The sequence below is a fragment of the Myzus persicae genome, unplaced genomic scaffold, assembly GCF_001856785.1.
Source record: "Myzus persicae strain clone G006 unplaced genomic scaffold, MPER_G0061.0, whole genome shotgun sequence".
In the NCBI taxonomy this organism is placed as follows: domain Eukaryota; kingdom Metazoa; phylum Arthropoda; class Insecta; order Hemiptera; family Aphididae; genus Myzus; species Myzus persicae.
The window spans coordinates 797,168-815,612 of NW_019104067.1; the positions used below are offsets into that span (position 1 = coordinate 797,168).

The 18,445-nt window shown below is 34.2% G+C and overlaps 1 protein-coding gene across 3 annotated transcripts in view; it reads left to right on the forward strand.

The window, feature by feature from the left end:
- The window catches only part of LOC111038287 (RNA-binding protein Musashi homolog Rbp6), a 381,310-nt gene that overhangs the window by 337,301 nt on the left and 25,564 nt on the right, over positions 1 to 18,445 (forward strand). For all 3 annotated transcript variants that reach the window (XM_022321331.1, XM_022321333.1, XM_022321332.1), the window contains 3 exons: positions 1,806 to 1,888; positions 10,516 to 10,600; positions 14,982 to 15,014. In XM_022321331.1, coding sequence (XP_022177023.1) covers positions 1,806 to 1,888; positions 10,516 to 10,600; positions 14,982 to 15,014 — 201 coding nt within the window. The remainder of the gene's footprint in view (positions 1 to 1,805; positions 1,889 to 10,515; positions 10,601 to 14,981; positions 15,015 to 18,445) is intronic.

An 18,445-nucleotide genomic window follows, 5' to 3' on the forward strand; every position in this document is an offset into this window, starting at 1 on the left:
TAATGCGACTCCTCAATACGTTGGTTGAATTCGATACTCGAACGTAAATAAATTCTGCAGAATATCACGTATTTTATATTGCTCAATAATGCAATACCTCATCATATACATTTGGTCGTACGGTCAATTTAAGTAGGTGCCTACCTATTATTTTAATCGCACATCTCAACAATTTAATGTTTTGATTATTTAACTACAAAATAGTATAATGTATGTTAATAAATGCACGTTGGTAGTATATTATTATAAAAATAACAGCGCAACTTTATAAATATTATTTTTATAACGAATAACGACATTTTGTTTTTAATGTGTTGTAAATTGTGACCCATAATAGAGTATAACAATATTTTATCAACAATAATTATTTTAATACTGTAAACGTCGCGAGAGGTGTGAACATAACGACGTCGTCGTGTCCAAATCGTATTATATTATACACTGCGGGAGTCTCGGTCGAAGTTCAACCACCGTTGTTATTACAAAAATATGCTTTTATTCATTATTTTTTTTGTACACAGTTATTTTTATTTTCGAAAATATGTTTGTGTATATATTATGTCTATAGCTGCTGCAGTAATAATATTTTATTATTTATAATACGTCGTCGAAGGTACGAGTATTTTTTTTTTTAAATGTATAAAATCATTATCTCGTCCGACGTTTTAATAATAATACGTATTCTAAAGCCACAGTGGTAGGGCGTACTGTAGTTGTAGTACTGTAATTCGCCGGAATCGAATGCAACATACGCGCGCTGTTGATTTGCCTATCCAACGCGCCGGCGTACCATGAAAATTCGATAGAACATTAGGTATTAATAATAATATTTTTTCAAAAACTTTAATAATTTGTTGGTATTATACTGTTATCGACCATGGTAATTATTATTAACATCACATTTTCAAATTTTTTTTTCTATTATACTTACATAAACCCGTATAATTTATAGTTTAATAGTATGAGTCGAATGATTAACGTATTGGCGGAGTATTCGTAACACACACCCACACACACCAATAGTCATATTATTATTATTATTATTCTATATTACAGCAGCTCGTCCCGACGCTGCTGCACCGCGCACGCAGCTCTTAACGCGGATAATATAAGCCACTTAGCTAATTTGCATCGAACGCGAAGGGTCGCAATATTCGTGACTTAATTTATATCGTGTATAACGACAATTCAATTAACCACTTTATCGTCGGTGTTGTGGGAATACAACGAGAAACCGAGATTACTGCCATCCGTATATTATTATAATATAATATGCTTCGGTGAGGTAAAATTGGAATAATTAATTAATATCGATTATTGTAATTATTATTATTATTACGAATATGATTGTGGTGTAGTGCGCAACTTTTGAGCCTTTGCAGCGGTTCACCCGGCCCGATCCAGTGGCCCGTCGTCCACGTTATGCTCGTATGAGTTCATCACTTGTCTGAAAATATAATAATATTAAAGCTCCCCCTTTTAATCGTTATTTTTTTTACCTTTCAAAATGTTTTTACAGCGTATTATTTACGAGAGCTTTTTTCAGTTCTGTTTAATTGACACTCTAAAATTATAAATTAATAACGTCCATAACAGTCTTGGTATATTTTATGAACGCCGCGAGTTGAACATTATTATTATTATTATTATTATTATTATTATTATTATTATTATTTATATTTACCTCGCCTACTTCCTGCATTATAATGTACTGTTATTCAATCATTATTAATGCAATTCTAACGTTTTATGTACATTATGCATTTATATATCTTTTTATTAAGTATGTCATTTTTTTTCAACAGGTTTCGGTTTCGTGACTTTCCATTCGGAAGACGTAGTAGATAAAGTCTGCGAAATACATTTCCACGAAATCAACAGTAAAATGGTGAGTTTTCTATTTATACTACAATGACATAATAATAATTAAATATCAGAGATGCAAATTGTATCACTCATTTTTTCTTTGCTTTTTACCGTTTTTTTATTCTGTTATTCTATTGAATAATACAGTTATATATCTAGTTGTACAAATTATTTATTAGGTAAATGTTATTATACACATATTATTGTACGATGAAAAAATATAAAATTCAATTATCTGTATAGATTTAAATTAATTACATTACCTAACTGTTCGGTAATAAATGAATAGTGTACAATGGTATATTGTAATTATTACACATTTCGTTTATTCAGTTATAATGTACCATCAAAGCCGTGTGTATTAAAATATAAATCAACTTAATGGCAATTATAATAATACCATAAATTGTCTTCTCCATTATTATCCGCATCTCTAATATTATATTGTATTATCTTATCTTAATTTTAGCATGGTGGAAGGTATTAAATGGTACATTAGATTCTTGCAACGTAATAGATACCGTATAATTATTACGATACACTGCACAGAAACAAAACGCTGATTACACACGCATTAGGATGGCATAATATAATACAGAGCGTCACGTTTTCTACGTCACTGATGAACGATATAATAACATACCTACTAATATTATAACATGCGATATTTCAATTTATACGATGTATTATTATGAAAACACTATTGAAAATGCAATATTTTTCGAAATTAAAATATGTATCGAAACTTCAATATTTACTCAAAATATTCAAAATATCCATTGCCGGGCTGGTACCAGTAAACGTGCATACATTAGTTCGTAAAATATACGTCACATGCATATTATATAACCATAGGTTATTTTAGCTTTGCTCAGTGTCTAAAATAACTGTGTGCATGATACACATCACGTTGAGCGCCGCGTTTTATTCATCACGTATAAATTGCTATGGGTACCTACCCATCTACCCACATGTTCCGGATTTAATTGCTCTTTCAGTGCCAGTCGGCGAATTCAATACATAGGTACGACAAAATACCTGCCGAGTGTAATTCGTTAGTTGCTTTTTTTTTTGTCGTATCTTCTGGTTTCAGTTCTCTTTGAAAGAATTATTCCACGAAGAACTCGACAAGCATTTTGTTCGTAGTTATACATACCCATAGTATACGTAGGAGGATTATAATTCACCATACATAATAATACGCTTGCCTTTGTACCACCGGGATGTTAAAGTAAAATAATGTCTACTTGAGTGCAGAATACTCCGTCGTCGTAGTGGGTTTCCTCATGTCATAGTAAAGTTTCGTCTGACTTTTGAAATTATTGTTCTCGTGGTTCCACGCGGTAAAAGATAAAACGAACTGCATATTGCATTGCGTTTGTTGAGCAATTGCACTCTGCCCGCAACCAGAACCCTCGACGATATTGTTCGGGGAAAAAATGTCGTGTCCTCTATATACGTCACGGCGCATATACATATATATATATATATAAGCACCTGTCGTTCGCAGAAACCAAATTTTTCAGTTTCCGAAAAACCTCAAATAAAATATGCGCGCGCACGATCCGATTATACATATTTTCTATTAGCCATCATTCGTAACGTTGCGGGGGAACAGATAGCTTTACACTACAGAGAACTCGTCCACACACACATATATATATATATATATATATATAAATGTATATATGCATGGTATCTACTATCTATATTGGTGGTCGTCTTTCCGACAAATACGCGAGCCATTCCGCATTATAATATGACATAATGTAATCCATTTTGAAAACCGTTTCATGTCCGGTACGACACAAATCCCATACCATTCTATAATGCATATATATATATTATATACATGTATCGCATCTAAATATCCGATTGATGTGTGACGGTGGTGGCGGCGGTGGTGGTGGTTGTGATGGAACTCCGATACGTACTTCCAATGTAAAGTAGTCTTCCTCCTCCCTCGTTATTGACTTTGGGTTAAATAGAGACAATATAGACGGAATGGAATGCAATGGATAGGAGTTAAAAAACAATTTTGTGATCACGTATAATGTATAATATAGAGAAAAATCTTGTGCATACATTTTAATATAATATTGTGTATACAAAAAACTACTTGAACCTGATGTCAAAGCAGTGGTTACGGTTTTTTTCCTTTACTTTTTCTTTGAAATCGAAATTCTCCATGCATTGTCCTCGAACTAGGATGCTCTCCCCCACGTGAAACCGTTCCTCGCGTGTGTGGTGCGTCTGGGGTTGAAAGAAAGTATAAAAAAATTAAAGCCAAAGTACAATATTTTTCGTAACGAGTTATTAATGCGTAAGAGCATTAACCGCGAAGATCGAGTACGGTCGCCGCCGGATGGCTGTAATCTTCAGGAAAGGGTTGTAATAACCCTGCGTGGTATTAGTGGAAAGCTAGTCGGTGAAGTCGTTGTCGTTTTTATTTTATTTTTTGTAGTTTGTTTTTGTTTTTTTCCCCACCCACCCCGTCACCCAGAGTCTCGGTGGAATTGTTTTAATCTCTACAAAACGGCGTCCGTTTAAAGTGGCGTGAGGGGCAATGATGGCGTGAGGCTGGACGTGATGCAGAGGGTGTTATACATATTACACCCACCCACCCACACACACATGCACACCGATGTGTCCAGGCTGGGCTAATGTGCGCTATTAATTGTTTTCCGGTAATTAATGTAATGTCTGGGCTTTAATGTTTTTCGAAGGGTTAATTTAATTTTACACCACCGACGCCACCGATATGGTCCACTAGGTGCACTTGCTACAGGCCGATTGGATGAGGATCGACGAACAAGTGAGGACGCGGGGAGACCTTATCGACGCACCCCGATCGAGTTGATATTAATTAATCTTCCCCATTTGACACAATTCCCGACCGTGTCTGATGCATATATAGGCATTTTATGTGCACACATAAATATACTTGCGTATTTTAAAGTCAAGCGAGACGATGTTATAGCGTGTGCACAAATAAAAAAAATAACTAAATTATTATTGTTTTTTTTTTTGTTTGTTTATTTATTTTACATTTTTTTTTTTTTTTTGCTAATGACTATAACCCTGTTTGGGGAATAAATATGATGTATAATATATGTATGGGGGGTGATGTATATGAGTGTGAGTGTGTATGCTTGTTAATATTAAACGTACTGTTGACCTCATTTCCACCACCACCGCCTTGTCTTCTATGGAATGTATGGATCACTCCGGTTATTTATAATGCAAGTGACTCGCACACATCAGAAATGACGTTCCAGGAACGTAAAAGTTGCTTATTTATCTGGAAATAACAAATTTCTTTCAACGCGTTAAAATCAAGTAAAACAACTTACCCACTGTTGAAAAAAATATAGCGCGGCGATGAGGTGTTTTTTACGTTGAACCTAAATAATCGTAATATTTCTCACAAATCATTATCTATGTGAGAAAATGTAGTATATTTATTTATTTTATAATTGCAAGTGTCAACTGAAGTTGTATTTTGGAAAAAAACGACAATTTTCGAGATTGTATTTAGTATTTAACATTTTATAGAATCTTAACACAAATAATTTTAAAAGCAATTATTGAAATAACAATCTACCGACACGTATTTATCGTAATATTATATTCTATTTTTTAAACAATGCAATCATCTAGTATGATCCTTTTAATAAAACTGTCTTTTCGCTGATCTTACGTCTTCATCTTAGTCATTTCTAGAAAACAATTGGGGAATTCCAAAACATAAAAATAACGAAATGATGCATGATTTTAAAGAGTATCGCCTTATTGATGTAATAAATTATAGCTTGATTACATTTTGATTGAATTTAATTGAAAAACTATTTTAATAAAATATTCTTGATTTTTTATAAGCAGTATAAAATATAATTAAAATTTAATTGATTCTGATTGAAATGTCATTGTACATACACTACAATAGAGTTAAAAATAAGTAATATCATTAGAAATAATATTAATTATGTACATAATACACACTCGGTTACTCATTTAATAGTATTAAGATATCTTAAGTTGTTGTGTACTATTGTATAATGGGACACTGCATATTATAATGCCCGTGTATTATTGTACGACGGTCGGGGCATTGCGAGGCCTCTTGAACCGTAATATATATATATATCAATATATTACACAAATAATTTATCTGCCGTATAGTGAATTCGCGTATATCGTTTCTGGAGTGTCTGGTGAGATTATATTAATAATGTATACGAGAGTTGCAAAACTCATTTGGAAGGGTGGGCGGCTATCGTTGGGGTTGTTGGGTAGTATTTATCATATATACACGCAGGTCCATTCAAATGGCGAAACTATCATTTTCTATGTGGAATTTGGTGTTTCAAAAAATAATATATTGATAAATGTACTCCAAAAATGTATAAAGTTAGCTTCGAATACCGATGTAGGTACATAGCCCAATCGAGGTCTGATTTACACTGTTGCAGGATAGTTAGCAGATTGCGTTCGGAAGTTGTTCTCCCATAATCGACAGTGATGCAAATTTTCTTTCACAAAAAATCGTTTAAAAAAAAATACAAATATATTTACAAAAAAAAATACGCAACCACGATGGTCCATTTCAGATGTGAAATTTCAGATCTATCTGTGAGAGTTACCAGTAAAATGAACCTATAAATATTGTACTCGGAAAATATGACTGTAAAGCTGTTCTCATAATGAACAGTGCTTGGCTGCCCATTTGTTCTACTACAATAATAATAATAATAATAATAATAATAGTAATAACCGTAAACGACTAGAACAACATTCAATGGAAACGATAAGCGTCTTTATCGCACTATGTCCTTTGTTTTTCTCATTTGCTTGCGTCGTGATAGTCATAAATATATATATACAATAGCTCGCGCGAACAAAACTCAAGCGTAAAAGGGCTGAACATAATGGGTCAAGTGTGTGTTTATGTGTGTTCGTAGGGGAAGAGTTCAGGATTCAGGGCTCTATGTCCGCAGTAATTATCCGTGTTGGAATAATATCAGAGAAATCACTATAAGTACCTAATAATACAATTATAACTACTACATTATTTTATAAAACTAAACGATACCGAGAAATTCGAGTTGCGTTTTCTTCAGCACACTTTTTATAAAAATGAAATCCGTGTCGAATTCGGTGCAAACAATAATATGCATACAATATAATATGTGGTGATCTAGTCTTAGGGCTCCTTGTACGAAGTGAAACCGTAAGCCTTCGCGAAAAAAAAACGCTTCCCAATACGATGTGGGGCCCATCGAACAGTTATTATATATTTTTTTTTAATGCTCAAATATCTATATTATATAATACGGCAAGAGAAGTAGAGAGGGGTTGAGAGGAAAAGAGAGAGATTGAGATTTCGTGAATAATGGGCTCGTGTCGCGTTCACGTATGATAGATGGCAGAGCCATATTATACGTATTATATACAGTACGTATATAGTGTATACATAGTATGGTTTGCTCGAATCGCGGTAGGACTGTTATTAAAAGCTACCCTGCAATAAAATATTTACTTTTAAAACCTCATTCCGGCTAGAGGTTTTTATTTTATTTTTTTTCGTTTTCATTTTAACGTTTCAGTGCGTCAGTTAACTTTCTTTTGAAATGATGATTTACCCTCACCCTCCCTCCCCCCACACACCATACTCGACGTCATTGCGTGTCCTCGATCCCAAACCGGCCCTCCGCACTAATATAGGGACGTTCGAGCGTGTTGTATACTCCGCACCGCTTTGATATCGTGACAGTGGTTCAGTCGTTCGTATGCATAATGAACTGTAGTGTGAATGTGTATGTGCATGTGTGTGCGTTGGTGTTGCCAGAGCATCGGAAGTAGGTTCAACCACACATATTATAGAGACATAGAGTATACCGAGGATAATAATCGGCTAGATGGAGAAACACAATATAATGTATTATTATTATGAGAATGGATGATAGTATACCTATTATATTATTATAATTATTATTATTATTTGAACACGCTCGATCTGTGGGTAGTGGTTACATAGAACGCGTAACGTTATTATTATCGTCATCACCGCAATCATTCGAGTATTATAATGTATTATTGTCTGACAAACTGTTATATGCGTATATCGTTTCCGAGGGAGTATAGTGAAGGTAAACACCTACTAATAAATATCTGGTAAACATCATTACTGTACTGGGTGATCCATATTCCAGGGTGCAACCAGCCGTTACTGGCTGCACGAAATTGTCCAAGTAAATATAAGTATAAAAGTAAATATGGGTTTTTGAGTGTAAAAATGTTATTATACCTGCTAGTTTAAAACAGTGTTTATTACACAACATTTTTTACAAATTAGTCTACTTTTTGTATTATTTTATATTTTACTTTAAACCACTATAATATAGTGAAAATTATTAAAGAATTAGAATATGTTTCTGTTAAAATTTAGTTGTATTAATACTTTGAACTAAATAAACCTTTATTTTACTCTTCAAAAATACAAATATTGACTTGGTAAATTTCGTGTTGCCTCCCAAACGGAATCACCCAGTATATAATAGGTAATATAGTTTCAACAGTGTATATCAACACTATTATATATTAATAATTATTTAGTGGCCACATAGTAGTAACCTACTATTGGCAGTAGCGATGGAAGTGGACCCAGGGGTGGAAGTGTTAGCCAATAGGAATATATTATACACTACAGACTCGGAGAGGATAATCCTCAGTGAATTTAATTTGCCTCTACGATTAGAACACTGACGTCGTGTCGTGGTAGTCGTTAATACTGTCAATATTGTTTAGGTTTGGTATCTCTTTCACAACTACCATAGTTCTGTTTCTGTGCGGTTCTTACTTAAGCACAATATATTATTTTATATTCTCACCGTACAATTCTTTGACCATCTGCCTCGTTGAGAGTGTATTTTATATGATATCAGTTCGATTAAAAATAACGATGATCGTTCTCAAGTATGGTGTTTTGGCGAGCTCGAAATGTTAATTTCATCGTATTCAATCATAATATCAACAATGGGCTATGATGAAGTCAAAGAATATTATGATATTAATGTGCATTATTCGTCGAGAGCTATATAGGAACGAATAATTTTCTAAAAAGCGAGACTTACACGAACAGTACGATTAATGTATTATTCACTGATAGATGTGTTGCACACCATAGTAATATATAATATAACCTATGCCGTACGATTTTTTTTCACTCTATAAGTCTACTTTCATTTATACTGGCTTCGATCGTTTGGTATTCGTTGGCAGTCGTGCAAGGCGATGACTGTTACGGGCGGCGGACGAATAATAACGAATAATCGTCGTATCGATGATGACAATAATATAATTACACGGTTATCGTTTCAAGCCAACCTACACAGTGTATTACGATTGTTTTTTTTTTATTTTTTATCCGTACGAAACGACGTTATCGTTTGAACTTTACGGTACTTGGGGATATATTATACGTAATCGCAGGCTGCTCGTAAATCCATTCACCGACCGTAAAAAACGGTAATAGCAGCCCATTTGGCGATAAATGCGACGCGTTCTGTGTTTATATTATATTATATGTCTTTACCGGACGATATGTGAAAAATCAAAGGGTTATGCATTATATCGACCGTAGCCGTTCTGTAATAGTGTGACAACAAACACCGGTTAATTACCAGAGCATTTATGCCTTTATTATAGTCATATTCACAAGTACATATTATAATATATGTCATAAAATAACAATTGACAGTGCAGAGTATTTGTGCACAGGAATGATCCTAATTAAAAGAATGCCTAGGTGCTTTAATAACAATTTACAATAATTAGCGTATTGTTAAAGCGCAGCATTTATTTTAGATATAAATTAAAACAAACAATTTTTTATTCCGCCTTCATTTCGTGTAGGAGATTTCAAACGTTATAATATGTGAAATCATGTTGCTGTTACATTTTTGTAAAATTGTATTGACGAACAGTCGAAGACCTAACTTTATATTCATTTTGCTTATACATTATACATTGATATAGTATGTATGTTATTATTGTTATTAATCATTCAGTCGTTCGTCATCGGGTACAGTGTTTGGTCCTCTAAAAGCATCGAATTCGTAATATCTTTCGAAATCACTCATTCCACGTGTATTCCCATTCGGAGACAGACAAGAACACATCATCACTCATTAATATACACTCAAAACATAAAATATTTCAAATAAATGTAGTTGGAATAATATATTACTCGTACTTGCATATGTATTAGCATTTTGCATCGAAAATAATTTTATAAGCTGAAAAAAAAGTTAACAAATCGGATTCAAGAACTATACACAATTGTCCGGCGAAAAATAAATTACATAAATTAATTAAATATTATAAATAATAACACGTTCGTTATTATAACTTAACCTACAGTATACACAATAAACAACAATAGTATTATGCATAATATGCATTAAATATTTCTGAAACAAATCGCATTATTTTTGTTAGGATGGCTGAATAGTTATCAATTATCACACGCGTAATTATTAACCAAGCCCACATTTAGTGATACCGGGTAACGGGTCTTATTGTAGCTTATTTTTCATCTTTGGTTTTACCAATGTATTGACGGCATGCGTTTTTTTTGTCCGTCCGCAGGTGGAGTGTAAAAAGGCGCAACCGAAGGAAGTGATGCTGCCGGCCAACCTGGCGAAAACGCGAGCAGCTGGCCGCGGGACTTACGGTGAGTTTATTGTTATGAAAAAACCAGGAGTGGGCTTGTGCGCCGCCGGTGGTGGGTCGCGCGTGTGCCATCACCACCATCATCACCACCGTCTGGTGGGTGGTTCGCCGTCCGGCGCGCATCACCACCAACACCACGGTGTCGTCGGGGGCGCGGCCGGCGCTGTGTTGGGGGGTGGTGGCAGTGGCGTTGGCTTTGGCGGGGGAGGCGTGGGTGGCGGGGGCGGTGGTGGCGCGATGATCGCGGCCACTCCGGCGGCCGCGGCCATCGGTTACCGTTTCGCACCGTACCCGCTGCCGCAACAGTCGGTGGCCGCCGCCGCGGTGGCCGCCAGCCAGCAACAGCAGCAGCAGCAGCACCTCCTCCTCCACCATCACAACCACCACCACCAACACCAACAGCAGCAGCACCAGCAGCAGCTGCACCAGCAACAGCAACACCTTCAGCAGCAGCAACACCTTCACCACCACCTCCAGCACCATCAGCCGGCGGCCGCGTCGCTCGTACAGTTACCGATGATCGGAGCGATGCAGCAGGCGGCCGCGTGTAAGCGCCTGTTGGCCGCCGCGGCCGCCGGCGTCCGGTTGCCCGTATGCAACCCTCAGCCGCAACAGCCACCCCCGCAAACGGTCGCGTTTAATTTCCCCGAAGGCCTGGCGTTCGCCGTCCAGGGTGTGCCCGGCGCCGCCGATATTCCCGCCCTTTATCAGACCGCCACCATACCGATAACGTTTTAAACGAATGCGTTCCCCCACCCCTACCCGACTGTGAAATTAAAACCGTATACAACGCGCACAACCCCTTTGCCACTGTAAAAAAACGATACCTCTCCTTCCCACGTTGTAGCGAACTTGATCCGCAGAAATCCTTTTCGGCTAATGCTCCAAACCATTTAATTAGCCGATGACAACCTAACATAAAAATGTAAATATTACACGATGAACAAAACTGGTTTTCGTACTTCTCACGAACCGAGTCCTACTCTAGAAAAAAAAAATGATAAATAAAAGAAGATTATTGTGTGTGCGATGGTATTATTATTATATTTGTTTGCCAAATGTGTTAGTCCGGGAGAGCTTTGGGACTCGTGTAGCGAAAAAATACAAAACATTTTTTCTTGCGGCCTATGTTTTACCGGTATCAAAATGGATGTGCTAGAACCGTAAGTTGACTATGTCTGATGTGGCCTGCTCTTGGTATTTGTTTATAAGTAAATTGTTATTTTTTTTTGCTATTGTCAATATTAACCTAATTCCAGTAGCGTAGGTATTTATGTAATAATATCTTCGTCGTTGAAAATTGTTTTCAACAAACGGTTACATTTAACATGTAATCATGATGACGAAACATTAACGAGTTTAGAATAGACAATTAACTATACCTATATCGATCCAACATTAGAATATTATATTGTACTTATACAAATTTATTATATTATATTATAACAATATATATATTATATCTGTAGTATAGACCATATTATACATTATGTACATTATTATTGTACCTATTTGTGACGTTTTATGTATAAAAAACAGTTATTGTAAATTAATATATTATAATTTTGTAATCACTTAGTCAGTAGCTAGTGGTTTGATGTCCCGTTTAGCTGCAAGTCGTTTTTAAATTTAATTTTTGAATTTACATCATAATAATTATCAACATATAACATATTGATATCATAAACACTTGAAAGAGTAAACTTTCAACTCATATTTCCAAGTTTATCTTTGTATTTCATCGTAGCTAATATTTTCTTTCTACCTATTTTTAAATACTAAAAACCCCTTTACATATCAAGTAATTTTAAAATTACAATTACCTACCGATTCACACAACAATGTATCATATCATATGATAATCATATCACATAGCACTCGAATGTATAAAAGTGGAAATATATTTTGAGATTTTTTATACGAGATTCGTTGTGTAAACGGCGTTCTAAAATTTCACTGTAAAGTCTTCCACGTCACAGCATTTTTGCTATCTATTCGATAATAAATTTCCCTCCGATACGATCTCAGACATACGTATTGTATAATTTATCATTTGAAATCATTTGCACTTATCGATTTGTTTTTCTCTTATCGAAAAAGACTGATGTTGACAAAACCGAAAAACTTGACGGTTTTGAACTAGGGCAATAAAAAAAAAAAAAACGTGACATTTATGATAGGCGCCTACAACTTTGTATTATACATTATTTATATAGTGAGATGTAAGTAGTTATTCTACTACCTCGGCTCGCGTACTCATTTCAGCATGTATATGATTAATATTGTACTACCTATGTTATCGTTTGATTGTTTATTTTAAACAATTCGTTCCTGCAGTATTATTTTGTGTATCAATACATCTAAGTCTCCCGTTCGAGTATTTATTTGTGTTATTTTTTTCTAGGCTTTTATCATTGTTTATTATAATACAGCTCGTTTAGTGAAAAAAAAGGTACTGGTTATAAAGAATGATTTTTCTAAATATGGATGTGACCAAAATGCGTAGGTTTTGCGGCTTTATATAAGACTCTCGTGCCAATTTTTGTCGATAATACGACACACTACCCAAGCACCTACTACATATTCGGTTTTCTTATTTTTATTTTTTTTTTTATATACACACGAGATATATAACGTGATTTTTATTAAAAAAAAAATCAAAAAAATCTCGCCTAACGGACCAAACAGTTTGATGGGATTTTTTCATCATATTGTCCGACATTAATCGGCTTACGTTCTCCGAGGCATTATAAGCTCTTGCCAAAGTTCCGATCGATATTCTTTAGACGCTTTAAAAAATATATAAACTATATTTTCTCCTTCGCCTGCCCACCCGCCCGCTTAATAGATCGCGTGGGAAGGATGTTATAGTTTCTCTTCACTGACAGCCCCGACTACGGGCCGGGCGCGTCCGAACCATTAGCTTAGAGAGATTTCATAGCGACCGCAAAGCTAAATAAAAACGGAAAAGATTTATTTTTTATTACCCCAAGTGCCGGGGAAATAGGTCTGCATGCGTGTAGTACTGTAGTATGATATAATATGTATCACTGGACTGTTGTAAACGTAAACAATACATTTCAGATAATTTGATAAATTCATCGAAGTACGGTTTTCATTTCTTCCTTCACGTCTTAAGTGAAGGGCAAAGCTCAGTTTAATATTGATGTTAATTTTTTCACCCGAGAATTATTCCGGCTCCTGTATAAGTCTTATTTAAACTTAACATTAATACAGCTGTTTTTCAATACGAAAATTGATTCTTGAAAAGGAAAACGGTTGACACTAAAGTTTGTTATGTGATCCGAGGTTTTTAGTATAGCCGATCAAAGTAAAACAAAATCATCATCTGTATGAACACTTTGAAATAAACATATTTTTGAACCCCACATAATAATTAGCCATAACCTGCGCATTTGATCCATTACGATGATAATTGTTGAATTGACTGTCACAAACGAGTGTTGGTAATTTATAATGAATAAACATACATTATTTATATTATTACTATATTATATTGTATTTGACCGGAGACGTTATAATATATTATGCGATTCTTCTGGATTAGTTTTGGATTATGTTTAGTGGACATGTTCACTGTAATTATTACTATATGTTTTTACGTTCTATGACTAAATTATATTATTTGTGTTTATAGATAGTGTTAATGATTATATTGTAATGCATCCCATTAAAAATGAGCCGAATTGGAAACTGCAGTATGTTTAATGGTTTCCAATTTGGCTGTATCTTAGTTACCTATTATAAAAAAATTATATACATTGAAACGTGTCCATACGACCTCCGGTCAAACTAAAATCTTAACACGTATAGTTGTCATCCCGTTTTTATATTTATTTTGTTTTTTATTTTTTTATTTATATACACTTAACTTCAGAATATTTTCAAATTATTATTGTTCTATTTTAGATACTTAATATTTTTCGTTCTTCGCAGAACATTAGACTTAGGTTTTTCAACTTTTTTTACGTTCTTCGAAATTTAGTTAAAACTATAATTATTATGTTAATATTATTATTATATATTTATATGTAACAAATAGTGTCTATCATAGTTTAGCTTAGTCCTGAAAGCTCTCACTCAAAATTAATTTACGCAATTTCGAAAAACAATGATCGCCGCGTGATCCTCTTTAATACCGTCCCAAAAATTTGATCACAAAACCAAACGTTTCAAATGCACACGTTTAAATGGATTGATAAATTGTACGATGAATGTTGTATTGACGAAACGAGTTATTTAATGTTCTTAATATAATATAATTAATTGTATTGAATAATTTTATGATGTTAAACCGATAATAATTATAGTTTATGTTTTATTAAAATATTAATATGCGTGATTTTTTTTGGTTTTTTTAGATTTTATGTGGCCATTGGGGACCTTGCCTGACGGTGAGTACCATAATTACTTTCAATAGATTTATACAAAACAAATATGTATTTTTTTAACATTTTCATCTCGAAAGCGCCATAATATCATATATTATTATTATTAATATCATATCGTTGCAGTCTCTTTTTTACACCTGAATATAATTAATCGAACAAAGTTTAACGGATGGGGGGGGGGGGCTGTCCGATTTCAGCGTCATTAGTAACGTAACACGTCAAGGCTGATGTGTAACGTCGTTACAAAATAATAAACATTACCTCTACCCTCTGCGCGCAAGGGAGCCACGACACAATAGAGAACCTATATATATATATACATACTATTATATGTAGGCGAAGGGCCGATTGGTCGGATGATGACGGAGTTCCGGGTTGAGGGATGGTTGTAGGGGAGGGAAGTGTGTTCAGACAATGACAAATGGTCTCCCTCGCCCGTACCAGCACCGAGCCATGAGTGGTGAGGGAACGAGGGTGGTAAAATGAGGGACAGGCAGGTTGAGTAGGGGGTGAATTGGTCTGGCTGGCTGACACTCGCTGTTGGGTTCGCATAACAAATTATTCTAAGACACGACTAATTCCTTTATCGTGTCCGGCGTTCCCGTCGTCGCAGTTCTCATTAATCCGTTCGATATGTATCGCGTCAAAACGATTCATTTTGATCATAATAATTTACAAACAAAATTATATTAATTTCGTGCTTCAGAACTGTATAATACTGCATATATTATATACTGTACGAACTTTTAATTTTTGTTCGACGACGAAACGTAGTACGAAAATTCCATTGCTAGTCAAATGGTAATTATCGGTCAAAAAACAGTTTATTCGGTAAAAAATGGTATTTTTTGTACATTAGCTAAATATTAATGTTGTATTGGTATTCTTTAGTTTGGGAAAAAAAACATTATTTTGGAAAACACCGAATATACACATATTATTTTAAACGTGCATTTATCCGCAGCAGTTTTAATTACGGATAATAACTGCGTCTGCCGCTGGCTCGTTCTTTTTTTTTTTATTTCTTTTTTTTTTTACATTTAATCCCCTTGTCACTCCAAAGCACTAGAAGGGATATGGAGAAGCTTTTCTGGTATGCCCGACAAATGGATTCGTGTACGTCCAAACAGTCATCGCGACAGTGCCAAGACAGATGATCGTCCCCTCGAGCCGCGCACTGTCGTGTTTGTGTTTGGGTGGGATGGAATGGGAAAAAACATTTGACATTCATCCCTCTTTTTATGCCGAATTTCCGCTCATTCAGAGAAATACTCGAGATCCGACCGGGGACGACAAATCACCATAATGAATTCGCGATATCAATCTTCGGTATACAAAATACCCCGCGAGTGCGTTTGTGCGGTGCGGTGCTGTGTGTGGGGGGGGGGAGGGGCAGCACTCGTCAGCGACCGACGAAATCGTGCGAAAACCATTATTTATGATGCTCACGTTATATTATTATTGCTGTTCCTCTTGCACATCACTGTTGTGTATATATGTTTACATTAGTCATACTACACAGTACACATAATATGTTATATAGCGGCCATGATAATTATATACATTTTGGGGCGCCGAAATCATCCTTCCGTCGAAAAACAGCGCTGATAAACTCTCGAAAATCGTTATTCGTTAAAATAAATATTTTGTCGAACATTGATTTGTCTTCAACACGTGACAAACGAAAAAAGTACTCGCACCTAAATATTCTATAATATCGCATTCCGACCAAAAATATTAGTATCATCAAGCGTTTCAAAACGAATATTTTAAGTTTTATTTTTATCGAAATATAATTAATCTTTTTCGATTGCACAAAGTATTTGGTGAATTAGAAGTTTTTGCAGGAATTATTCTTATGGAACATTATACCCATCCAAATTATTTATCTCGCAAGTAAATTACTACTGTTTATTTATTTATTCGTGTGGTATTTATATATTCAATTATTTTAAATAATATTATAATTTTCGTTAATTTCATCTGTATTCAGATTTCTTAATTATCACAAATCATTTAAAACGAGGAATTAAGCACTGGACAAATTACGAAGTTGTTGGTATATTTTTCTTTAATATTATATAATATTATATAATACTATATATATATATTTTTTTTATTCAAATTATGTCGCGTTTTATGTCGTTATTTATTTATATAAAAATCTGCTTTTATAATACAATCTGACAATTATTTAAATGACGCACAATTAAGAAATGTTTAATTCATTGAGATATTAATATCTCATTTGGACGTAAAAGGAATAAGAAGAGATGTAATCATATTCATAAAATGTATAGTTTTGAGGTTTGCTGCAAGAGACGAAACAATAAATCACACAACTCGTACAAAAAAACATTATACATTCCAAGTTTAAATGTAATATAAATCGAATGAAACAGCTACCAGCTCTCGATATTATGATTATTTTATAACGACCTAAAATAATACAAAATTACAATTAACTCGCGTATAAAGACATTTTTAACGAGTATTCATAATCTCTTTTTAAATGGAGTTTGCTATAAGACTTTATCGGATTAAGTTGTGAAAAATGACTTATGTTTTGAAACAGAAATGTTTGCTGATAATATTTTATATTTTTGTCCCACAATAAAATATATAAATAATATGAACATCTGAAGTGATAGTGTCTGAATAAAATACAATTTTGTGAACCAGTTAAATATGATCCTGCAAAAATTTTAAAGAAAACTGACCACGACAAAAACATATTCGTAGTTATTTTTCTTTTTTACATTATTTATACATAAGAACTCGATATATTATAAGTATCAAGCCGTTGTCATCTATTACAGAGATAGTAAAAATCTCGTCGAATGGTTATACATAGTTTAGGACTTATTATGTTCAGCATTCATAATTTACCCTCTTCCTCTAAATTTGATAACAAAAATTATTATAACTACAAAATCTTTCACGTTATTAAAATTATATTTTTTTCACCAAATCTCACGTTTCATGTTGATAAATACTGTGTCGTATTATTTAGATAAAAGTATTAAATGTTATATCTACGGACTCCAGTGGGAAAATTGAATGACGTGTATTGCTTATGGACTTCTGTAATGTATACAAAAGGAGTGAAATACATCGGGTGAAATGTCATCCCTCTACACGTTTTCATTCAAGCGTTTCACTCCCCTATACTCGATTTCCTTCAAGAATGCTACCACTTCCCTAAACCTAAGCTAGGGGGCTTCTATAATCGATTACACGTTGCAACTATTAAAATCAGGCGCTCAGAATTGTGAACAGTATATGCACTTAAAATAATACTTGAAAGTTTTTTGAATCCCATAAGTTCTGCTGGGACTCGTCAGTAGTGGCCGTTATATTTAGTCCATATTTATGATGTAGGTGTAAATATTTAGTTAAATAATATTATTAAAGTCTTTAAATATTATAATATA